This window comes from Cetorhinus maximus, chromosome 21, assembly GCF_964194155.1.
Source record: "Cetorhinus maximus chromosome 21, sCetMax3.hap1.1, whole genome shotgun sequence".
NCBI lineage: Eukaryota > Metazoa > Chordata > Chondrichthyes > Lamniformes > Cetorhinidae > Cetorhinus > Cetorhinus maximus.
The window spans coordinates 40,634,328-40,660,893 of NC_135899.1; the positions used below are offsets into that span (position 1 = coordinate 40,634,328).

Sequence of the window (26,566 nt, forward strand, 5' to 3'; positions counted from 1 at the left end):
GCCTTGGGAGGGAGACTAGCATCCAGGCACTGGATCTGGCAGTGAGACTACAACCCATACAGTGGCCCAGACAGTGAGACTAGCATCCAGACACTGGCGCTGACAATGTGACTAGCATCCAAACACTGGACCTGACAGTGAGACTAGCATACATACACTGGCCCTGACAGTGATACTGACAGCCAGGCGCTGGCCTGTCATTGAGATAGCATCCAGACCCTTGCTCTGGATGAGAGGTTAGTATTCAGACACTGGGACTGACAGAGAGACTAGCATCCTGGCACTGGCTTTGGCAGAAAATCGAGCATCCAGACACTGACCTTGGCAGAGATAAAAACATCAACACGCTGGCCCAGGCAGTGAGAATGGAATTCCGATACTGGCCCTGGCAGTGAGACTAGCATCCAGGCACTGGCTCTGGCAGTGGGTGTGGAATAAAGTTGTTGGGCCTGGCAGTGAGACTAGCATCCGGGCACAACCTTTGGCAGTGAAACTAGAATCCAGGCACTGGCCCTGGCGACCAGGTCAGCATCTTGGCACTGGACCTGAAAGTGAGACTAGCATCCAGGCACTGGATCTGGCACTGAGACCAGCATTCATACAGTGGCCCTGACTGTGAGACTAGCACCCAGTCACTGGCCATGAAGGAGGGACTAGAACACAGTCACTGCTACTGGCAGTGAGACTGGCATCCAGGCACTGACCCTGTCACTGAGATTTGCACCCAGACACTGGCCCTGGCAGTGAGACTATAATCCATGTGCTGGCCCTGGCAGTGAGACTATAATCCAGACGATGGCACTGGCAGTGAGACTATAATTCAATCACTGGCCCTGACAGTGAGAATAAAAGCCAGACACAGGCCCTGGAAGAGAGACAGGCATGCAGACACTGGCCCCGGCAATGAGACTGGTATGCAGACACTAGCCCTGGCAGTGAGACTTGAAATCAGTCACTGGCCCTGACAGTGAGACTAGAATGCAGTCACTGGCCCTGACAATGAGACTAGAATGCAGTCACTGGCCCTGACAATGAGACTAGAATGCAGTCACTGGCCCTGGCAGTGCAATAGGCATCCACGCACTGGCCTGGGACTGTGAATGGCATCCAGGCACTGGACCTGTGAGTGCAACTGCCATCCAAGCACTGGCCCTGGCAATGAGACTAGAATGCTGACTCTGGTACTGACTGTGAGACTAGAATGCAGTCACTGGCCTTGACAAATAGACTAGAATGCAGTCACAGGCACTGGCAGTGCGACTGGCATACATGCACTGGGCTGGCAGTGGGACTGGCATCCAGGCATTGGTCCAGGCAGTGCAACTGGCATCCAGGCACTGGCCCTGGCAGTGCAACTGGCATCCATGCACTAGCTCCGGCAGTGCAACTGGCTTCCAGGCACTGGCCCCGGCAGTGCAACTGACTTCCAGGCACTGGCCCCGGCGGTGCAACTGGCTTCCAGTCACTGGCCCCGGCGGTGCAACTGGCTTCCAGTCACTGGCCCCGGCGGTGCAACTGGCTTCCAGTCACTGGCCCCGGCGGTGCAACTGGCTTCCAGTCACTGGCCCCGGCGGTGCAACAGGCTTCCCGGCACTGGCCCCGGCAGTGTAACTGGCTTCCAGGCACTAGCCTTGGCAATGAGACTAGAATGCATTCAGTGGTCCTGGCAGTGAGCCTAGAACCAGACGCTGGCCCTGGCACAGAGACAGGCATGCAGATAATTGCCTTGACAGTGAGGCAGGCATGCAGACATTGGCCCTGTCAGTGAGACTAGCATACAGACAATGGCCCTGGCAGTGAGACTGACACCCAGGCACTGGCTCTGGAAGTGAGACTGGCATCCAGCCACTTGCCCTGGAAGTGAGACTGGCATCCAGGCACTGGCCCTCGCAGTGAGACTGGAATGCATTCACTGGCCCTGGCAGTATTAATGGCATCCAGGCACTGACCATGGCAGTTGGACTGGCTTGCAGACACTGGCCCTGCCAGTGAGACTGGCATCTGAGCACAATCACTGGCAGTGATGCTGGCATCTGGGCACTGGCACCAGCAGTGAGACTGGCATACAGGTATTGGATCTGGCAATGAGACTAGAATGCAGTTACTGGTCCTGACACTGAGACTTGCACGCAGACTCTGGCCCTGGATGTGAGACAAGAATCCAAGTGCAGGACCTGGCACTAAGACTAGAATTCATTCACTGCCCCTGGCAGTAAGAATAGAAGTGAGGCACAGGCCCCGGAAATGTGACTAGAATGCAGTCAATGGCCTTGGCAGTGTGTTTGGCATTCAGGCACTGGCCCCTGCAGTGAGACTATAATCCATGCGCTGGCCCTGGCAGTGAGACTAGAATTCAATAACTGGCCCTGTCAGTGAGAATAGAAGCCAGACACAGGCCCTGGAGGAGAGACAGGCATGCAGACACTGGCCCCGGCAATGAGACTGGTATGCAGACACTGGCCTTGGCAGTGAGACTTGAATGCAGTCACTGGCCCTGACAATGAGACTAGAATGCAGCCACTGGTCCTGACAATTAGACTAGAATGCAGCCACTGGTCCTGACAATTAGACTAGAATGCAGTCACTGGCCCTGACAATTACACTAGAATGCAGTCACTGGCCCGCTCAGTGAGACTGGCATCCAGACTCTGGCCCTGGCAGTGAGGCTGGCATCAAGACACTGGCCCTGGCAGTGAGACTAGCATATAGACACTGGCTTTGGCAGTGATAGTGGAACAATGTTGCTGGGCCTGGCAGTGAGACTAGCATCCGGGCACAAGCTTTGGCAGAGACCCTAGAATCCAGGCAGTGGCCCTGGCAACTAGGTCAACATTCTGGCACTTGAAATGAAAGAGACTAGCATCCATGCACTGGATCTGGCACTGAGACCAGCATTCATACAGTGGCCCTGACTGTGAGACTAGCATTCATTCACTGGCCATGAAGGTGAGACTAGAACACAGTCACTGCCACTGGCAGTGAGACTGACATCCTGGCACTGACCATGTCACTGAGATTTGCACCCAGACACTGGCCCTGACAGTGAGACTATAATCCATGCGCTGGCCCTGGCAATGAGACTAGAATTCAATCATTGGTGCTGACAGTGAGAATAGAAGCCAGGCACAGGCCCTGGAAGGGAGACAGGCATGCAGACAATGGCCCGGGCAATGAGGCTGGCATGCAGACACTGGCCCTGGCAGTGAGACTTGAATGCAGTCACTGGCCCTGACAGTGAGACTAGACACTGGCTTGTGAGTGTGAATGGCATCCAGGCACTGAATCTGGTAGTGCAACTGGCATCCAGGCACTGGCCCTGGCAATGACACTAGAATGCAGACACTGGTAATGACAGTAAGACTAGAATGCAGTCACTGGCCCTGCCAATTAGACTACTATACAGTCACGGGCCCTAGCAGTGTGACAGTCACCCAGGCACTGGCCCTGAGATTGAGACTAGAATGCAGTCACTGGCCCTGGCAGTGTGACTGGCATACAGGAGCTGGCCTGGCAGTGCAACTGGCACCCAGGCACTGGCCATGGCAGTGCAACTGGCATCCATGCACTGGCCCCAGCATTGCAACTGGCATCCAGGCACTGGCCCCAGCATTGCAACTGGCATCCAGGCACTGGCCCCAGCATTGCAACTGGCATCCAGGCACTGGCCCCAGCATTGCAACAGGCTTCCAGGCACTTTCCCCGGCAGTGCAACTGGCTTCCAGACGCTGGCCTTGGCAATGAGACTAGAATGCATTCAATGTTCCTGGTAGTGAGACTAGCATGCCGATGCTGGCACTGGCACAGAGACAGGCATGCAGACAATTGCCTTCACAGTGAGGAAAGCATGCAGACATTGGCCATGGCAGTGAGACTAGCATGTAGACACTGGCCCTGGCAGTGAGACTGCCATCCAGGCACTGGCTCTGGCAGTGAGACTGCGATCCAGGCATTGGTTCTGGCAGTGAGACTGGCATCCAGCCACCGGCCCTGGCAGTGAGACTGGCATCCAGGCACTGGCCCTCGCAGTGAGGCTGGAATGCATTCACTGGCCCCGGCAGTATGACTGACATCCAGGCACTGACCATGGCAGTTCGACTAGCATGCAGACACTGGCCCCGCCAGTGAGGCGGGCATCTGAGCACTATTTCAGGCACTGATGCTGGCATGTGGGCACTGGATCTGGCAATGAGACTAGCATGCAGTCACTGGTCCCGACAATGAGACTTGAATGCAGACACTGGCCCTGGCAGTGAGAAAAGAATCCAGGTGCTGGCCCTGGCAGTGAGACTAGAATTAATTCCCTGGCCCTGGCAGTAAGAATAGAAGCCAGGCACAGGCCCCGGAAATGTGACTAGAATGCAGTCACTGGCCCTGGCAGTGCATCTGGCATCCAGGCACCGGCCTGGCAGTGTGACTGGCATCCAGGCACTGGACCTGGCAATGAGACTAGAATGCAGTCCCTGGTCCTGACAATTAAACTAGAATGCAGTCACTGGCCCGGGCAGTGAGACTGGCATCCCGACACTGGCACTGGCAGTCAGGCTGGCATCCAGACACTGGTCCTGGCAGTGAGACTAGCATCCAGGCACTGGTTTAGGCAGTGATATTGGAACAATGTTGCTGGGCCTGGCAGTGAGATTAGCATCTGGGCAGTGGCCCCGGCAACCAAATCTGCATTCTGGCACTGGAACTCAAAGTGAGACTAGCATCCAGGCAATGGATCTGGCACTGATACCAGCATTCATACAGTGGCCCTGACTGTGAGACTAGCATCCAGTCACTGGACATGAAGGTGAGACTATAACACAGTCACTGCCACTGGCAGTGAGACTGGCATCCAGGCACTGAACCTGACACTGAGACTTGAATGCAGACACTGGCCCTGGTAATGAGACTAAAATCCAGGCGCTGGCTCTGGCAGTAAGACTAGATTTCAGTCACTGGCCTTGGCAGTGAGAATAGAAGCCAGAAATAGGCACTGGAACAGAGACAGGCATGCAGACACTGGCCCCTGCAATGAGAGTGGCATCCAGCCACTGGCCCTGGCAGTGAGACTTGAATGCAGTTACTGGCCCTGACAGTGAGACTAGAATGCAGTTACTGGCCCTGACAGTGAGACTAGAATGCAGTAACTGGCCCTGACAATGAGACTAGGTTGCAGTCACTTGCTCTGGCAGTGCGACAGCCATCCATGCACTGGCCCTGGCAATGTGACTAGCACCCAGGCACTGACACTGGCAATGAGACTAGAATGCAGTCACTGGCCCTGACAGTGAGACCAGAATGCAGCCTTGACAGTGGTACTATAATTCAGTCACTGGCACTGGCATGAGACTAGAATCCAGATGCTGTCCCTTGTACAGAGAAAGGCATGCAGGTACTGGCCCTGGCAGTGAGACTAGAATCCAGACATTGGCCCTGGCAGTGAAAATAGAATTCATTCACTGGCCGTGGCAATGAGAATAAAAGCCAGACACAGGCCCCGGCACAGAGATTGGCATCCAGACACTGGCCCCGGCAGTGAGACTGGTATGCAGACAATGGCCCTGGCAGTGAGACTAGAATGAAGTCACTGGCCATGACAAGGAGACTAGAATGCAGTCACTGGCCCTGGCAGTGCGACTGGTATCCTGACACTGGCCTCGCCTGGCAGTGTGACTGCCATCCAGCCACCGGCCCTGGCAGTGAGATTGGCATCAAGGCACTGGCCCTGGCAGTGAGACTGGAATGCATTCACTGGCCCCGGCAGTGTGACTGGAATCCAGGCTCTGACTCTGGTAGTTCGACTGGCATGCAGACGCTGGACCCGCCAGTGAGACTGGCATCTGGGCACTGGCACAGGCAATGATGCTGGCATCTGGGCACTGGCACCGGCAATGAGACTGGAGTACAGGTACTGGATCTATCAATAAGACTAGAATGCTGTCACTGGTCCTGACACTGAGACTTGCACCCAGACATTGGCCATGGCAGTGAGACAAGAATCCAGGCACTGGCCCCGGCAGTGAGACTAGAATTCATTCACTGGCCCTGGCATTAAGAATAGAAGCCGGACACAGGCCCTGGAATTGTGACTAGAATGCAGTCACGGGCCCTGGCAGTGCAACTCGCATCCAGGCACTGGCCTGGCATTTTGACTGGCATGCAGGCATTGGCCCTGGCAGTGCGACTGGTATCCAGGCACTGGCCCTGGCAATGAGACTAGAATGCAGTCACTGCTCTTGACAATGAGACTAAATTTCAGTCACTGGTCCTGGCAGTGGGACAGGCATCCACGCACTGACCTGGCAGTGTGACTGGCATCCAGGCACTGGCCCCGACAAAGAGACTAGAATGCAGTCACTTCCCCTGGCAGTGCGACTGGCATACATCGCTGGCCTGGCAGTGCAACTGGAATCCAAGCACTGGCCCTGACAATGGGACTAGAATTCAGTCACTGGCCCTGGCATGAGACTATAATTCAGACGCTGACCCTGGCACAGAGACAGGGATGCAGCCACTTGCCTTGACAGTAAAACGGGCATGCAGACAATGGCCCTAGCAGTGAGACTGGCGTCCAGCCACTGACTCCGGCAGTTCGACTGGCATGCAAACATTGAGACTAGATTGCAGTCACTGAGACTGGCACCTGGGCACTGGATCTGGCACTGAGTCCAGCATCCATACAGTGGCCCTGACAGTGAGACTAGCATCCAGTCACTGGCCGTGAAAGTGGGACTAGAACACAGTCGCTGCCAGTGGCAGTGAGACTGGCATCCAGGAGCTGCCCTGGCAGTGAGACTAGAACCCAGACATTGGCCCTGACAGTGAGACTAGAATTAATTCACTGGCCTTGGCATTGAGAATAAAAGCTAGACACACACCCTGGCACAGAGATTGGCATCCAGACACTGGCCCCGGCAGTGAGAATAGGAGCCAGACACAGGCCCTGGAACAGAGACAGGCATGCAAACATTGGCCCCGGCAATGAGACTGGCATGCAGACACTGGCCCTGGCAGTGAGACTAGATTGCAGTCACTGGACCTGGCAGTGTGACTGGCATCCAGGCACTGGCCTTGGCAGTGTGACTGGCACCCACGCACTGGCCCTGACAATGAGACTAGGATGCAGTCACTGGCCCTGACAGTGAGAGCAGAATTCATCCATTGGCCTTGACAATGGGACTATAATTCAGTCACTGGCACTGGCATGATACTAGAATCCAGACGCTGGCTCATGTACAGAGAAAGGCATGCAGGCACTGGCCCTGATATTGAGACTAGCATCCAGGCACTGGCTTGGCAGTGAGACTGGCATCCAGCCACTGGCCCTGGCAGTGAGACTGGCATCCATTCACTGGCCCTGGCAGTGATATTGGCATCCATTCACTGGCCCTGGCAGTGAGACTGGCATCCATTCACTGGCCCTGGCAGTGAGACTGGCATCCATTCACTGGCCCTGGCAGTGAGACTGGCATCCATTCACTGGCCCTGGCAGTGAGACTGGCATCCATTCACTGGCCCTGGCAGTGAGACTGGCATCCATTCACTGGCCCCGGCAGTGAGACTGGCATCCATTCACTGGCCCCGGCAGTGAGACTGGAATGCATTCACTGGCCCCGGCAGTGAGACTGGAATGCATTCACTGGCCCCGGCAGTGAGACTGGCATCCATTCACTGGCCCTGGCAGTGAGACTGGCATCCATTCACTGGCCCCGGCAGTGAGACTGGAATGCATTCACTGGCCCCAGCAGCGTGACTGGCATCCAGGCACTGGCCCTGGAAGTGAGACTGGCATCCAGGAACTGACCCCAGCAGTTCGACTAGCATGAAGACACTGGCCCCGTCAGTGAGACTGGCATCCAGGCACTGACTCTGGCACTGAGACTTTGACCCAGACACTGGCCCTGACAGTGAGACTATAATCCAGGCACGGGCCTTGGCAGTGAGACTAGAATCCAGACATTGGCCCTGGCAGTGAGACTAGAACTCATTCTCTGGCCTTGGCAATGAGAATAAAAGCTGGACACAGGCCCTGGCACAGAGACTGGCATCCAGACACTGGCCCCGGCAGTAAGACTGGTATGCAGACAATGGCCCTGGCAGTGAGACTAGAATGCAGTCACTGGCACTGACAGTGAGACTGGCATCCAGTCACTGACCCAATCACTGAGATTTGCACCCAGACACTGGCCCTGGCAGTGAGACTACAATCCAGATGATGACACTGGCAGTGAGACTAGAATTCAGTCACTGGCCCTGGCAGTGAGAATAGAAGCCAGACACAGGCCCTGGAACAGAGACAGGCATGCAAACATTGGCCCCAGCAATGAGACTGGCATGCAGACACTGGCCCTGGCAGTGAGAGTAGATTGCAGTCACTGGACCTGGCAGTGTGACTGGCATCCAGCACTGGCCCTGGCAGTGAGACATGAATGCAGTCACTGGCCCTTACAGTGAGACTAGAATGCAGTCACTGGCCCTGACAATGAGACTAGATTGCAATCACTGGCCCTGACAATGAGACTGGCATCCAGGCACTGGCACTGGCAGTGTGACTTGCACCCACACACTGGCCCTGGCAATGAGACTAGAATAAAGTCACTGGCCCTGACAGTGAGAGCAGAATGCAGCCACTGGCCCTGACAATGGGACTATAATTCAGTAACTGGCACTGGCATGAGACTAGAATCCAGACGCTGGCTCATGTACAGAGAAAGGCATGCAGGCACTGGCCCTGGAATTGAGACTAGCATCCAGGCACTGGCCCGGCAGTGAGACTGGCATCCAGCCACTGGCCCTGGCAGTGAGACTGGCATCCAGGCACTGACCCTGGCACTGAGACTTTGACCCAGACACTGGCCCTGACAGTGAGACTATAATCCAGGTACTGGCCTTGGCAGTGAGACTAGAATCCAGACATTGGCCCTGGCAGTGAGACTAGAACTCATTCTCTGGCCTTGGCAATGAGAATAAAAGCCAGACACAGGCCCTGGCACAGAGATTGGCATCCAGACACTGGCCCCGGCAGTGAGACTGGTATGCAGACAATGGCCCTGGCAGTGAGACTGGTATGCAGTCACTGGCACTGACAGTGAGACTAAAATGCAGTCACTGTCCCTGAAAATGAGATTAGAATGCAGTCACTGGCCCTGTCAGTCCGACTGGCATCCAGACACTGGCCTGGCCTGGCAGTGTGACTGGCATCCAGGCACTGGCCCTGGCAATGAGACTAGAATGCAGTCACTGGCCTTGGCAGTGCGACTGACATCCAGACACTGGCCTGGCCTGGCAGTGTGACTGGCATCCAGCCACCGGCCCTGGCAGATGGATTGGCATCTGGGCACTGGCACCGGCAGTCAGACTGGAATACAGGTACTGGAGCTGGCAATGAGACTGGATTACTGTCTCTGGTCCTGACACTGAGACTTGCACCCAGACACTGGCCCTGGCAGTGAGACTAGAATTCGTTCACTGGCCCTGGCAGTAAGAATAGAAGCCAGACACAGGCCCTGGAAATGAGACTAGAATGCAGTCACTGGTCCTGACAATGAGACTAGATTGCAGTCACTGGTCCCGGCAGTGGGACAGGCATCCAGGTACTGGCCTGGCAGTGTGACTGGCATCCAGGCACTGGCCCTGGCAATGAGACTAGAATGCAGTCACTGCCCCTGGCAGTGCGACTGGCATACATCGCTGGCCTGGCAGTGTGATTGGCATCCAGTCACTGGCCCTGACAATGGGACTAGAATTCAGTCACTGGCCCTGGCATGAGACTATAATTCAGACGCTGAACCTGGGACAGAGACAGGCATGCAGCCACTTGCCTTGACAGTGAAACAGGCATGCAGACAATGGCCCTAGTAGTGAGACTGGCATCCAGCCACTGACCCCGGCAGTTCGACTGGCATGCAGACACCGAGACTAGATTGCAGTCACTGAGACTGGCACCTGGGCACTGGATCTGGCACTGAGTCCAGAATCCCAACAGTGGCCCTGACAGTGAGACCAGCATCCAGTCACTGGCCATGAAGGTGGGACTAGAACACAGTCGCTGCCAGTGGCAGTGAGACTGGCATCCAGGAGCTGCCCTGGCAGTGAGACTAGAATTAATTCACTGGCCTTGGCATTGAGAATAAAAGCCAGACACATGCCCTGGCACAGAGATTTGCATCCAGACAATGGCCCTGGCAGTGAGACTAGAATGCAGTCACTGACACTGACAGTGAGACTGGCATCCAGTCACTGACCCAGTCACTGAGATTGGCACCCAGACACTGGCCCTGGCAGTGAGCCTATAATCCAGACGATGGCACTGGCAGTGAGGCTAGAATTCAGTCACTGGCCCTGGCAGTGAGAATAGAAGCCAGACACAGGCCCTGGAACAGAGACAGGCATGCAAACATTGGCCCCGGCAATGAGACTGGCATGCAGTCACTGGCACTGACAGTGAGACTGGCATCCAGTCACTGACCCAGTCACTGAGATTGGCACCCAGACACTGGCCCTGGCAGTGAGCCTATAATCCAGACGATGGCACTGGCAGTGAGGCTAGAATTCAGTCACTGGCCCTGGCAGTGAGAATAGAAGCCAGACACAGGCCCTGGAACAGAGACAGGCATGCAAACATCGGCCCCGGCAATGAGACTGGCATGCAGACACTGGCCCTGGCAGTGAGACTAGAATGCAGTCACTGGCCCTGACAGTGAGACTAGATTGCAGTCACTGGCCCTGACAGTGAGACTAGATTGCAGTCACTGGCCCTGACAGTGAGACTTGCACCCAGGCACTGGCCCCGGCAATGAGACTAGAATGCAATCACTGGCCCTGACAGTGAGAGCAGAATACAGCTACTGGCCTTGACAATGGGACTATAATTCAGTCACTGGCAGTGGCATGAGACTAGAATCCAGACGCTGGCTCTTGTACAGAGAAAGGCATGCAGGCACTGGCCCTGGTAGTGAGACTAGCATCCACGCACTGGCCCGGCAGTGAGACTGGCATCCATCCACTGGCCCTTGCAGTGAGACTGGCATCCATTGACTGGCCCTGGCAGTTATACTCGAATGCATTCACTGGCCCCAGCAGTGTGACTGGCATCCAGGCACTGACCCCAGCAGTTCAACTAGCATGAAGACACTGGCCCCGTCAGTAAGACTGGCATCCAGGCACTGACCCTGGCACTGAGACTTTGACCCAGACACTGGCCCTGGCAGTGAGATTATAATCCAGGCACTGGCCCTGGCAGTGAGACTAGAGCCCAGACATTGGCCCTGGCAGTGAGACTAGAAATCATTCACTGGCCTTGGCAATGAGAATAAAAGCCAGACACAGGTCCTGGCATAGAGATTGGCATCCAGACACTGGTCCCGGCAGTGAGACTGGTATGCAGACAATGGCCCTGGCAGTGAGACTAGAATGCAGTCACTGGCACTGACAGTGAGACGAAAATGCAGTCACTGGCCCTGAAAATGAGACTAAAATGCAGTCACTGGCCCTGTCAGTCCGACTGGCATCCAGACACTGGCCTGGCCTGGCAGTGTGACTGCAATCCAGCCACCGGACTTGGCAGTGAGATTGGCATCCAGGCAGTGGCCCTGGCAGTGAAACTGGAATGCATTCACTGGCTCCAGAAGTGTAACTGGCATCCAGGCACTGACCACGGCAGTTTGACTGGCATGCAGACACTGGTCCTGCCAGTGAGACTGGCATCTGGGCACTGGCACCAGCAGTGAGACTGGAATACAGGTACGGGAGCTGGCAATGAGACTGGGATGCTGTCTCTGGTCCTGACACTGAGAATTGCACCCAGACACTGACCCTGGCAGTGAGACAAGAATCCAGGTGCTGGCCCTGGCAGTGAGACTAGAATTCATTCACTGGCCCTGGCAGTGCAACTGACACCCAGACACTGGCCTGGCCTGGCAGTGAGACTGCCATCCAGCCACCGGCCCTGGCAGTGAGATTGGCATCCAGGCAGTGGCCCTGGCAGTGAGACTGGAATGCATTCACTGGCCCCGGCAGTGTGACTGGCATCCAGGCACTGACCCCGGCAGTTCAACTGGCATCTGGGCACTGGCACCGGCAGTGAGACTGGAATACAGGTACTGGATCTGGCAATGAGACTGGAATGCTGTCTCTGGTCCTGACACTGAGACTTGCACCCAGACACTGACCCTGGCAGTGAGACAAGAATCCAGGTGCTGGCCCTGGCAATGAGACTAGAATTCATTCACTGGCCCTGGCAGTAAGAATAGAAGCCAGACACAGGCCCTGGAAATGTGACTAGAATGCAGTCACTGGTCCTGACAATGAGACGAGATTGCAGTCACTGGTCCTGGCAGTGGGACAGGCATCCACGCCCTGCCTGGCAGTGTGACTGGTATCCAGGCACTGTCCCTGGCAATGAGAGTAGAATGCAGTCTCTGCCCTTGGCAGTGCGACTGGCATACATCGCTGGCCTGGCAGTGCAACTGGCAACCCGGAACTGGCCCTGACAATGGGACTAGAATTCAGTCACTGGCCCTGGCAAGAGACTATAATTCAGATGCTGGCCCTGGCACAGAGACAGGCATGCAGCCACTTGCCTTGACAGTGAAACAGGCATGCAGACAATGGCCCTAGCAGTGTGACTGGCATCCAGGCACTGGCCCTGGAAGTGAGACTGGCATCCAGGCACTGACCCCAGCAGTTCAACTAGCATGAAGACACTGGCCCCGTCAGTGAGACTAGAATTCATTCACTGACCCTGGCAGTGAGACTAGAACCCAGACATTGGCCCTGGCAGTGAGAATAGAATTCATTCACTGGCCTTGGCAATGAGAATAAAAGCCAGACACACGCCCTGGCACAGAGATTGGCATCCAGACACTGGCCCCGGCAGTGATATTAGAATGCAGTCAGTGGCACTGACAGAGAGACTGGCATCCAGGCACTGGTCCTGACAATTAGACTAGAATGCAGTCACTGGCCCTGACAATTAGACTAGAATGCAGTTACTGTCCTGGGCAGTGATACTGGCATCCCAACGCTGGCCCAGGCAGTGATACTAGAATCCAGGCACTGGCTTTGGCAGTAAGAGTGTAATAATGTTGCTGGGCCTGGCAGTGAGACGAGCATCCGGGCAAAAGCTTTGGCAATGAGACCACAACCCAGGCACTGCCCCTGGCAAGCAGGTCAGCATCCTGGCACTGGACCTGACTGTGAGACTAGCATCCAGGCACTGGCCATGAAGGTGAGACTAGAACACAGTGACTGGCACGGGCAGAGAGACTGGCATCCAGGCACTGACCCTGGCAGTGAGACTAGAATCCAGGCTCTGGCCCTGGAATGAGACTAGAATCCACATGTTGGCCCTGGCAGTGAGACTAGAATTGAGTCACTGGCCCTGGCAGTGCGACTGTCATCCAGACACTGGCCTGGCCTGGCAGAGTGACTGCCATCCAGCCACCAGCCCTGACAGTGAGATTGGCATCCAGGCAGTGGCCCTGGCAGTGATACTGGGATGTATTCACTGGCCCCGGCAGTGTGACTGGCATCCAGGCACTGACCACGGCAGTTCGACTAGAATGCAGACACTGGCCCCGCCAGTGAGACTGGCACCTGGGCACTGGCGCAGGCAGTGATGCTGGCATCTGGGCACTGGCACTGGCAGTGAGACTGGAATACAGGTACTGGATCTGGCAATGAGACTGGAATGCTGTCTCTGGTCCTGACACTGAGACTTGCACCCAGACACTGACCCTGGCTGTGAGACAAGAATCCAGGTGCTGGCCCTGGCAATGAGACTAGAATTAAGTCACTGGCCCTGGCAGTGAGAATCGAAGCCAGACAAGCCCTGGAACAGAGACAATCATGCAGACACTGGCCCCGGCAATGAGTCTAGAATGCAGACACTGGCCCCGGCAATGAGTCTAGAATGCAGTCACTGGCCCTGACAGTGAGACTAGAATGCAGTCACTGGCCCTGACAGTGAGACTAGAATGCAGTCACTGGCCCTGACAATGAGACTTGATTGCAGACACTGGCCCTGGCAGTGGGACAGGCATCCACGCACTGGCCTGGCAGTGTGACTGGCATCCAGGCACTGGCCCCATCAGTTGCAACTGGCATCCAGGCACTGGCATGGCAGTATGAATGGTTTCCAGGCACTGGCCCTGGCAATGACACTAGAATGCAGCTGGTGGTCCTGGCAGTGAGACTAGCATCCAGACAGTGGCCCTGACAATGGGACTAGAATTCAGTCACTGGCCCTGGCATGAGACTATAATCCAGATGCTGGCCCTGGCACAGAAACAGGCATGCAGACAATGGCCCTGGCAGTGAGACTGGCATCCAGCCACTGGCCCTGGCAGTGAGACTGGCATCCAGCCACTGGCCCTGGCAGTGAGACTGGCATCCAGCCACTGGCCCTGGCAGTGAGACTGGCATCCAGCCACTGGCCCTGGCAGTGAGACTGGCATCCAGCCACTGGCCCTGGCAGTGAGACTGGCATCCAGCCACTGGCCCTGGCAGTGAGACTGGCATCCAGCCACTGGCCCTGGCAGTGAGACTGGCATCCAGCCACTGGCCCTGGCAGTGAGACTGGCATCCAGCCACTGGCCCTGGCAGTGAGACTGGCATCCAGCCACTGGCCCTGGCAGTGAGACTGGCATCCAGCCACTGGCCCTGGCAGTGAGACTGGCATCCAGCCACTGGCCCTGGCAGTGAGACTGGCATCCGGCCACTGGCCCTGGCAGTGAGACTGGCATCCAGCCACTGGCCCTGGCAGTGAGACTGGCATCCGGCCACTGGCCCTGGCAGTGAGACTGGCATCCGGCCACTGGCCCTGGCAGTGAGACTGGCATCCGGCCACTGGCCCTGGCAGTGAGACTGGCATCCGGCCACTGGCCCTGGCAGTGAGACTGGCATCCGGCCACTGGCCCTGGCAGTGAGACTGGCATCCGGCCACTGGCCCTGGCAGTGAGACTGGCATCCGGCCACTGGCCCTGGCAGTGAGACTGGCATCCGGCCACTGGCCCTGGCAGTGAGACTGGCATCCGGCCACTGGCCCTGGCAGTGAGACTGGCATCCGGCCACTGGCCCTGGCAGTGAGACTGGCATCCGGCCACTGGCCCTGGCAGTGAGACTGGCATCCGGCCACTGGCCCTGGCAGTGAGACTGGCATCCGGCCACTGGCCCTGGCAGTGAGACTGGCATCCGGCCACTGGCCCTGACAGTGAGAATAGAGGCCAGACACAGGCCCTGGAAGAGAGACTGGCATGCAGACACTGGCCCTGGCAGTGAGACTGGCATGCAGAGACTGGCCCTGGCAGTGAGACTGGCATGAAGAGACTGGCCCTGGCAGTGAGACTTGAATGCAGTCACTGGCCCTGACAGTGAGACTAGAAAGCAGTCACTGGCCCTGGCAGTGCAACAAGCATTCATGCACTGGCCTGGGAGTGTGACTGGCATCCAGGCACTGGACTTGGCAGTGCAACTGGCTTCCAGGCACTGGCCCTGGCAATGAGACTAGAATGCAGACACTGGTACTGACAGTGAGACTAGAATGCAGTCGCTGGCAATGACAATTAGACTACAATCCGGGCACGGGCCCCGGCAGTGCGACTGGCTTCCGGGCACGGGCCCCGGCAGTGCGATTGGCTTCCGGGCACGGGCCCCGGCAGTGCGACTGGCTTCCGGGCACGGGCCCCGGCAGTGCGACTGGCTTCCGGGCACGGGCCCCGGCAGTGCGACTGGCTTCCGGGCACGGGCCCCGGCAGTGCGACTGGCTTCCGGGCACGGGCCCCGGCAGTGCGACTGGCTTCCGGGCACGGGCCCCGGCAGTGCGACTGGCTTCCGGGCACGGGCCCCGGCAGTGCGACTGGCTTCCGGGCACGGGCCCCGGCAGTGCGACTGGCTTCCGGGCACTGGCCCCGGCAGTGCGACTGGCTTCCGGGCACTGGCCCCGGCAGTGCGACTGGCTTCCGGGCACTGGCCCCGGCAGTGCGACTGGCTTCCGGGCACTGGCCCTGGCAATGAGACAAGAATGCATTCAACAGTCCTGGCAGTGAGACAGGCATGCAAACAATTGCCTTGACAGTGAGACTGACATCCAACCACTGGCCCTGGCAGTGCGACTGGCATCCAGGCACTGGCCCTGGCAATGAGACTAGAATGCAGCCACTGGTCCTGACAATTAGACTAGAATGCAGTCACTGGCCCGGATACTTGCCTAGACAGTGAGACAGGCATAAAGACACTGGCCCTGGCAGAGAGAATGACATCCAGGCACTGCTGCTGGTAGAGAGACTGACATCCAGGCACTGGCCCAGCAGTGATACATGCATCCAGCCACTGGCCCTGGCAGTGTGACTGGCATCCAGGCGCTGACTCTGGCAGTTCGACTAGCATGCAGACACGGGCCCCATCAGTGAGACTGGCATCTGGGCACGGGCACAGGCAGTGATGCTGGCATCTGGACACTGGCACCAGCAGTGAGACTGGCATACAGGTACTGAATCTGGCAATGAGAATAGAATGCAGTCACTGGTCCTGACACTGAGACTTGCACGCAGACACTGGCCCTGGCAGTGAGACAAGAATCCAGGTGCTGGCCCTAGCAGTGAGACTAGAATTCATTCACTGGCCCTGGCAGTAAGAATAGAAGCCAGACAAAGGCCCCGGCAGCGCGACTGGCATCCAGGCACTGGCCCCGGCAGTGAGACAAGAATGCATTCAACAGTCCTGGCAGTGAGACAGGCATGCAGACAATTGCCTTGACAGTGAGACTGACATCCAACCACTGGCCCTGGCAGTGCGACTGGCATCCAGGCACTGGCCCTGGCAATGAGACTAGAATGCAGCGCGACTGGCATCCAGGCACTGGCCCCGGCAGCGCGACTGGCATCCAGGCACTGGCCCCGGCAGCGCGACTGGCATCCAGGCACTGGCCCCGGCAGCGCGACTGGCATCCAGGCACTGGCCCCGGCAGCGCGACTGGCATCCAGGCACTGGCCCCGGCAGCGCGACTGGCATCCAGGCACTGGCCCCGGCAGCGCGACTGGCATCCAGGCACTGGCCCCGGCAGCGCGACTGGCATCCAGGCACTGGCCCCGGCAGCGCGACTGGCATCCAGGCACTGGCCCCGGCAGCGCGACTGGCATCCAGGCACTGGCCCCGGCAGCGCGACTGGCATCCAGGCACTGGCCCCGGCAGCGCGACTGGCATCCAGGCACTGGCCCCGGCAGCGCGACTGGCATCCAGGCACTGGCCCCGGCAGCGCGACTGGCATCCAGGCACTGGCCCCGGCAGCGCGACTGGCACCCAGGCACTGGCCCCGGCAGCGCGACTGGCACCCAGGCACTGGCCCCGGCAGCGCGACTGGCACCCAGGCACTGGCCCCGGCAGCGCGACTGGCACCCAGGCACTGGCCCCGGCAGCGCGACTGGCACCCAGGCACTGGCCCCGGCAGCGCGACTGGCACCCAGGCACTGGCCCCGGCAGCGCGACTGGCACCCAGGCACTGGCCCCGGCAGCGCGACTGGCACCCAGGCACTGGCCCCGGCAGCGCGACTGGCACCCAGGCACTGGCCCCGGCAGCGCGACTGGCACCCAGGCACTGGCCCCGGCAGCGCGACTGGCACCCAGGCACTGGCCCCGGCAGCGCGACTGGCACCCAGGCACTGGCCCCGGCAGCGCGACTGGCACCCAGGCACTGGCCCCGGCAGCGCGACTGGCACCCAGGCACTGGCCCCGGCAGCGCGACTGGCACCCAGGCACTGGCCCCGGCAGCGCGACTGGCACCCAGGCACTGGCCCCGGCAGCGCGACTGGCACCCAGGCACTGGCCCCGGCAGCGCGACTGGCATCCAGGCACTGGCCCCGGCAGCGCGACATGAGACAGGCATGCAGACACTTGCCTTGGGAGTGAGACAGGAACGAAGACATTGGCCCTGGCAGTGAGGCTAGCAAGCAGACGCTGGCCCTGGCAGTGAGACTAGCAAGCAGACGCTGGCCCTGGCAGTGAGACTAGCAAGCAGACGCTGGCCCTGGCAGTGAGACTAGCAAGCAGACGCTGGCCCTGGCAGTGATATTATCATCCAGTACTGGCCCTGGCATCGATACAGGCATCCAGACACTGGCCTTGGGAGGGAGACTAGCATCCAGGCACTGGATCTGGCAGTGAGACTACCACCCATACAGTGGCCCAGACAGTGAGACTAGCATCAAGACACTGGCGCTGACAATGAGACAAGCATCCAGACACTGGACCTGACAGTGAGGCTAGCATCCTGGCACTGGCTTTGGCAGAGATAAAAACATCAAGACGCTGGCACAGGCAGTGAGAATGGCATTCCGTTACTGGCCCTGACAGCGAGACTGGCATCCAGGTGCTGGCCTGACTTTGAGATAGCATCCAGACCCTGGCTGTGGATGAGAGGTTAGTTTCCAGACACTGGCCCAGACAGCGAGACTAGCATCATGGAACTGCATTTGGCAGAGAAGCGGGCATCCAGACACAGGCGCTGGCAGAGATAAAAACATAAAGACGCTGGCAGTAGACTGGCATCCTGATACTGGCCCCACCAGTGCGACTGGCATCTAGGCACTGGCACCAAGGCTGGTATCCAGGCACTGGCACAGGTAGTGAGACTGGTATCCAGACACTGGTATGGGCAATGAGACTGGCAACCATATGCTGGGCCTGGCAGTGAGCCAAGCATCCAGGCACTGGCTTTGGCAGTGAAACTAGCATCCGATCACTGGCCCTGGCAACCAGATCAGCATCTCAGCACTGGACCTGAAGTTGAGACTAACATCCAGGCACTGGCCCCGACAGTGACACTAGCATCCAGGCACTGGCCCCGACAGTGAGACTAGCATCCAGGCACTGGCCCCGACAGTGAGACTAGCATCCAGGCACTGGCCCCGACAGTGAGACTAGCATCCAGGCACTGGCCCCGACAGTGAGACTAGCATCCAGGCACTGGCCCCGACAGTGAGACTAGCATCCAGGCACTGGCCCCGACAGTGAGACTAGCATCCAGGCACTGGCCCCGACAGTGAGACTGTCATCCAGGCACTGGCCCCGACAGTGAGACTGTCATCCAGGCACTGGCCCCGACAGTGAGACTGTCATCCAGGCACTGGCCCCGGCAGTGCGACTGTCATCCAGGCACTGGCCCCGGCAGTGCGACTGTCATCCAGGCACTGGCCCCGGCAGTGCGACTGTCATCCAGGCACTGGCCCCGGCAGTGCGACTGTCATCCAGGCACTGGCCCCGGCAGTGCGACTGTCATCCAGGCACTGGCCCCGGCAGTGCGACTGTCATCCAGGCACTGGCCCCGGCAGTGCGACTGTCATCCAGGCACTGGCCCCGGCAGTGCGACTGTCATCCAGGCACTGGCCCCGGCAGTGCGACTGTCATCCAGGCACTGGCCCCGGCAGTGATGGCCCTAACTGGATGTAAAAAAACTATATACGTTGAAACAGTAGAGGGTACAGGTATTGAGATGACTCCATCCTGGGTCTTTACACATCTGTCATCTCTAGACTCACCCTGGCTCTGGTCATGTGCCTTCTTACATCACAGTGTGGGTGGTACTGCACTCATTCCTATGTTAACCCTGTATGTGCCAGACCCTACTACACAGGTCTGTTTCTGAGCACTATTATTTTCACAAGTGCTTCAAGTTGCAATCTGGAAAATATGTCTGTTTCAGTACCTCCAGATAAACCAAGAAATTTAACATGTGTAACAAGTTTGAAGAAGAAGCTCAGCATGAATTGCACCTGGGACCCAGGAAGAGACCCACGCATACCAACAAACTACACACTACGCAGAATAAAGTGAGTTACCTTGGAAATTGCCACAAAACCCCTGCCTTTTGAAATTAATTTACTGATTGGAATTAATACCATCAACATTCTGTGTAGGTGTGTGTGTGTATATGTGTATGTGTGTGTGTGTGTGTGGGTAGGTGTGTGTGCGTGTCGGTAGGTGTGTGTGTAGGTAAATGTGTGTATATAGGTAGGGGTGTGTGTAGGCAGGGGTGTGTGTAGGCAGGGGTGTGTGTGTGTAGGTAGGGGTGTGTGTGGGAAAGTGTGTGGGGGGAGGTGTGTGTAGGTAGGTGTGTATGGGTAGATGTGTGTAGGTAATGGTGTGTGTGTGTGTAGGTAGGTGTATGTGCAGGTCTGAAATAAGATTGAACGAACACGTCTGTGACATCTTTTGGTTATCTCCACCTATCACTGGCCCTCTATCCAGCTCTACTTGTCCCACCCCGCTGCCCCACCCCCCCTTAAACCAGCTTATATTTCATCTCTCCTCTATTTTTACTTAGTTCTGTTGAAGGGTCATTCGGACTCGAAACGTTAACTGTGTTCCTCTCCGTAGATGCTGCCAGACCTGCTGAGATTTTCCAGGTGTTTTTGTTTTTGTTTTGGATTTCCAGCATCTGCAGTTTTTTTGCTTTTATCTTTGTTTTCCTCAACTGCCTATCTAATTCCCTTTTTAAAATCATTGATAGCCTCTAGGCAATGAATTCCAGGTCATTACCACTCACTGCGTAATAAAGTTCTTCCTCACATTGCCTCTTTATCTTGTGTGCAAAACCTTAAAACTGTGATCTCAAAGTCCTTATTCCATCATCTAACAGGATCAGCTTGTCCTTGTCTGAAACTAAATCTGTCATAATCCTGTACATCTCTAACAAATGTCACCCCTTTTGCTCTAAAGAGAACAACCCAGTGTTTCTAACCTAACCTTGTAGATATATTCCCTCATCCTTTGCAACCAACCTGGTAAATGTCCTCGTGCCCATTTAAGGACCCTCACACCTGTCCTAAAGATTGGTGTGCAGGACTGGACACAATGCTCTAGTTGGGGCCTAACCAGAGCTTTATAAAGGTTCAGCATTACTTCCCTGCTTTTGTACTCAATGCCTCTATTTATGAAACCCAAGACCCCATATGCTTTGCTAATTGCTCTGTCAGTGTGTCCTGCCACCTTCAAAGATTTATGCAAATGAAGCCCATGTCCCTCAGTCTCTGTGCAACTTTTCAACTTGAGAATTGCTGAAAAAAGAGACATGTTGAAGCTTTTCATCTTGCACTCATCAGGACACCGCAAGAATACCAATACAAGGGGAAAACAACAATTTATACTGTATGTGAAGAGAGTGCTGATTGGTTAGCAAGTGGAATTGCCATGAAGGATGCACCAATGATGGTCTACTGCAAGGTTACCTTCACTGGTCAATATGCACGTTAGGATTCTTACATTTCCACATACTACAAGATTGGTCTTGTCGGCAACCTTGTAAATAGGGCCCGAGCTATTTGCTCACCATGCAAGCTTGATGTGAAATAGGGGCATCAAAGGCCTCCTGCGGGGTAATGGCTACCCTGGTCAGATCATTTCAAGCTGTATATCATGCAAACTCAAAGTGCCCAGTCCACCTCAGATTACCCTGGAAGGCCAAGGTATCTTAAAAATTTGAGCAACAGGTGAAGCTAGCTGTTTCACGCTGCTACTATGCAGTAGCAACATGAGTGATATCTGCCACTAACAGGATGCCACTGCCAAGTCAAAAAGATATTCTGCCTATCACACAAATGAGTAATGTAGTATATGAATTTCAGAGCCAATGTGATGCTGGGTACATACCGTACATCCCAAAGACTGGCAGATCATATGAAATAGCTGCTGTTCACAACGGGCAGGGTACAGACCGTACCCAACCAGCCTCTGCTTGCAAAACTCAAAACAGTGTCCAACATTAGATGTGATTCAGTGATTGGACAACAATTGCAAAATAATCCTCAATTTAGGATTGCCAGTGAGGCTCACAGTGTGGCATGTGTGTGTGTGTACTGGAGGCTACATATATCATTGCACACAGTCCTGTTCTTTACAGACAGAAAGAACATGTACACACATTGTGCCTGTTTCAGATAAACAAAATGAGTTACAACCATTTGCTGACTCATTCCTCAGGGCAATGCCTTGACCAATCAGGGTCAAGCTGCCTGGTTTAAATTTCAAACAATGCTTGGCAGTTAACTGTCTGTCACCATCAGTGGCGCATTCTCCATGGCAATGCCACTTGCCAACCAATCAGCACTTTCTTCACAGACAATATAAACTGTTGTTTTCCCCCTATAATGGTATTCTTGCGAAGTGTCCTGATGAGTGCAAGACGAAAGGTTCTTTTTTCAGCAATATTCAAGTTCTGTACTACCAAACCACTATTTGTGCACTTTATAACTGTACCACTAAGTCTATATTGCCTTTCCACAACCCTTCTACCAAAATGTAGCACCTCACTTCTCTGTATTATCTGCCCATTTTGCTGGCCTATCAATACATGCCTGTTTCCTCACCACTTTTAGGAATCTGGCTAAGTGCCATAATCATGACATTAATGCACAGAGGATTGACTGCTTGTCTCAGGATTCCCGCTCCTGTACAGTCCCTCGTGACAAGCTGCGTCTCTTCTCCACTTATGACATCTCTGTGATTGCTAAGAATGTACTCGGATCTACAGAGTCGGAGGTCCGGTGCCTCGATGCAATGGATGTAGGTGAGTCTTGAGAATGTGAGAACATTTCTCTCCAATACTCCATAAACAGCGGATTCCCCATTTGTCACTTTCTATCACTCTGCCTGTGCCAATGATTCCCTTCATGTGTACCTCACTTTGTTTTTGCTGATCCATCAGATGCCACTCAGCCCCAGGGCGTTGAAATTTTGGATGGATTCCAATTGGAATCAATCCAGTTCACTGGTAATTAATTTTAACTATCAGCTTTTGAACAAGGCTTTAAGGTGAGATTGTTCGAATAGTGAACTCAAAGAAGTTTTTTTTTAAAGAAAAATGTAAATTAGTACAGAGTTTAATATAGAATTAGAATCACCCAAAAGAACTCATAAGCATACTCATCTCATCTAAAAGACTCCTCTGACTTTCGATGGGTGCTCAGTTCCATGAAAGTGGGCAACTTCTTCCTTTTGGATAAGTACCTTCAGTCAGAATATGGGTAGTATCTTCTCTTCAGTCTAAATGCAGCTATCTAACAGTGTCTCTGGAGATGGGATTTTTAAACCTTAGAGAAGGTTCAAGACCCTCCCTCTCCACATATTAATGGAGTCTTGTCACCCATTGATTGGCTGACAGATTCTTTAATTTATTTTAATTGGTCTTGGCCTTTGTGCGCAATTAATCTTGATAAGAGAACAATGAACTTGTTCAATGTGTTCGTTCAATCTTATTTCAGACATGCAACTTTATATTTTGTATAACTTTGGTTTCTAAGCTTTCTTTTATTTAAATAGATTCTTTTGTAGTCATTTTGTGCCTATATTTTAACTTAAGTTTTATGAGAAGACTTTATATCAAACATAAAATCTCTTTAGGAACATACCTATTATTAACCCGTGTAAGTGAAAAGACCAATCTTATGATAAAATTATTAATTAATTAATAGTTATTTAATCATAGCTGAGACGCAATCTTGTTATTTAATCAAAACTGAGACTCGGTCTTAGTTTGTGGGCTGGGATCCAACCATCCTTATGAGTTGGTCTCCTCCAGTGTTCCTTATCTGTTGTTAGCATAGCTACATACATTCTAATAATGCAGATTTGTTTTAAACTAAGAAAATAATTCTAGTGAGTTAATTTAAATGTAAAGACAAAAGTGACAGAATACAGCTAAGGCTACATACCTATAAAAGGCGAACTAATAATGCCAGTTCTCTTAATGATCCAGAGTTAACTCTTTGATTGTTATTAAAAGACAAACTGCTTACAATTTTGATATTACTGGCTCACGTTTCTATATGTTTTAATATATTGTATCACTGTAGAGTACAAAAGTTTTCAAAATTGCAATGTCATGTATTTTGTTAAAAGGCTTCTTTTAAGAGGTTCTTAGTATAATGAAGCCTTTTAAAAATAACTTGATTCTTTCAAATGTTCTTCAAAATTAAGGTTATCTTAAAATCGTCAGTTGCCGGCTTGTCTAATTCATTGTCAGCATAACAATATATAAAGTCAAGGAATCACATGACTTCCTTTGGCCCTGTTAGTTTATTCAGTGAGTTTAGTCTGAGAATGATTGATTTTTAATAAAAATCAACATCTAAGCTTACCTACATGGGATCCAGACATCACAATATATAAGACCCTGACACCAAAGTGCCTGGGACCCTGACACCAGGTGAGGTGAGAGTGACTGCCCTTGACATCAGGACAGCATTTGAACGAGTGTGGCATCGAGGAGCCCTAGCAAAACTGGAGTCAGGGGGAAAACTCTCCGCTGGTTGGAGTCATATCAAGCACAAAGGAAGATGGTTGTGGTTGTTGGAGGTCAGTCATCTCAGCTCCAGGACATCACTGCAGGAGTTCCTCAGGGTAGTGTCCTAGGCCCAACCATCTTCAGCTGCTTCATCAATGACCTTCCTTCCATCATAAGGTCAGAAGTGTGGATGTTCGCTGATGATTGCACAATGTTCAGTACCATTCGTGACTCTTCAAATACTGAAGCAGTCCATGTCCAAATGCAACAAGACCTGGACAATATCCAGGCTTGGGCTGACAAGTGGCAAGTAATATATGCAATACACAAGTGCCAGGCAATGACCATCTCCAACAATAGAGAATCTAACCATTGGCCCTTGATGTCCAATGGCATTGCCATCGCTGAATCCCCCACCATCAACATCCCGGGGGTTACCATTGACCAGAAACTGAACTAGACTAGCCATATAAATACCGTGGCTACAAAAGCAGTTCAGAGGCTAGGAATCCTGTGGTGAGATTTTTTTGAGGTGACCAGGTGTGTAGATGAGGGTAGTGCAGTTGAGGTAGTTTATATAGATTTCAGCAAAGCCTTTGACAAGGTCCCACATGGGAGACTTATAAAGTAGGCAAAGGTACATGAGATACAGGGTAATTTGATAAGGTGGATTCAAAATTGGCTTAGTTGTAGGAGGCAGAGGGTGATGACAGAAGGGTGATTTAGTGACTGGGAGCCAATGTCCAGTGGGATCTGTGCTCGGTCCCCTATTATTTGTCATTTATATAAATGACATAGATGACTATGTGGGAGGTAGGATTAGTAAGTTTGCGGATGACACAAAGATTGGCAGGCTGGTTAACAGTGATGTTTGAGTGTCTTGGGCTACAGGAAGATATAGACGGGATGTTCAAATGGGCAAATAAGTGGCAGATGGAATTTAACCCTGAAAAGTGTGAGGTGATACACTTTGGAAGGAGTAATTTGACAAGGAAGTATTCAATGAACAGCATGACACTTGGAAGTTCTGAGGAACAAAGGGATCTTGGTGTGTGTGTCCGTAGATCTCTGAAGGCGGAGGGGAATGTTAGTGGGGTGGTGAAAAAGGCATATGGGACACTTGCCTTTATCAATCGAGGCATAGATTACAAAAGTAGGGAGGTCATGTTGGAGTTGTATAGAACCTTGGTGAGGCCACAGCTGGAGTACTGTGTGCAGTTCTGGTCACCACATTATAGGAAGGATGTGATTGCACTGGAAGGGGTGGAGAGGAGATTCACCAGGATGTTGCCTGGGATGAAACATTTAAGTTATGAAGAGAGGTTGGATAGACTTGGGTTGTTTTCGTTGGAGCAGAGAAGACTGAGGGGCGACCTGATCGAGGTGTACAAGATTATGAGGGGCATGGACAGGGTGGATAGGGAGCAGCTGTTCCCCTTAGTTGAAGGATCAGTCACAAGGGGGCATAAGTTCAAGGTGAGGGGCAGGAGGTTTAGGGGGGATATGAGGAAAAACTTTTTTACCCAGAGGATGGTGACGGTCTGGAATGCGCTGCCTGGGAGGGTGGTGGAGGCGGGTTGCCTCACATCCTTTAAAAAGTACCTGGATGAGCACTTGTCACGTCATAACATTCAAGACCATGGGCCAAATGCTGGTAAATGGGATTAGGTAGGTAGGTCAGGTGTTTCTCACGTGTCGGTGCAGACTTGATGGGCCAAACTGTGGGTTTTCTGCACTGTGATTCTGTGATTCTGTGAGTAACTCACCTCCTGACTCCCTAAAGCCTGTCCACCATCTCCAGGCACAAGTCAGCAGTGTGATGGAATACTCCCCACTTGCCTGGATGAGTGCAGCTCCCACAACACTCAAGAAGCTCGACACCATCCAGGACAAAGCAGCCCACTTGATTGGCACCACATCCACAAACATTCACTCCCTCCACCACCGACGCAGAGTAGCAGCAGCGTGTACCATATGATGCACTGTAGGAATTCACTAAGGCTCCTTCCACAGCAACTTCCAAACCCACAACCACTACCACATAGAAGGACAAGAGCAACAGACACATGGGAACACCACCACCTGGAAGTTCCCCTCCAAGTCACTCACTATCCTGACTTGGAAATATATCGCCGTTACTTCACTGTTGCTGGGTCAAAATCCTGGAGCTCCCTCCCTAACAGCACTGTGGGTGTACCTACACCACCGGACTGCAGCGGTTGAAGAAGGCAGCTCATCACCACCTTCTCAAGGCAGTTAGGGATGGGCAATAAATGCTGGCCTAGCCAACGAAGCCCCAATCCCCAG

The 26,566-nt window shown here is 54.1% G+C and overlaps 1 protein-coding gene across 1 annotated transcript in view; it reads left to right on the plus strand.

Moving 5' to 3' along the window:
- Positions 1-26,566, plus strand: part of LOC144695174 (granulocyte colony-stimulating factor receptor-like) — a 100,423-nt gene that overhangs the window by 18,463 nt on the left and 55,394 nt on the right. The window contains exons 4-5 of the mRNA XM_078566060.1: positions 19,682-19,808; positions 22,353-22,543. Coding sequence (XP_078422186.1) covers positions 19,682-19,808; positions 22,353-22,543 — 318 coding nt within the window. The remainder of the gene's footprint in view (positions 1-19,681; positions 19,809-22,352; positions 22,544-26,566) is intronic.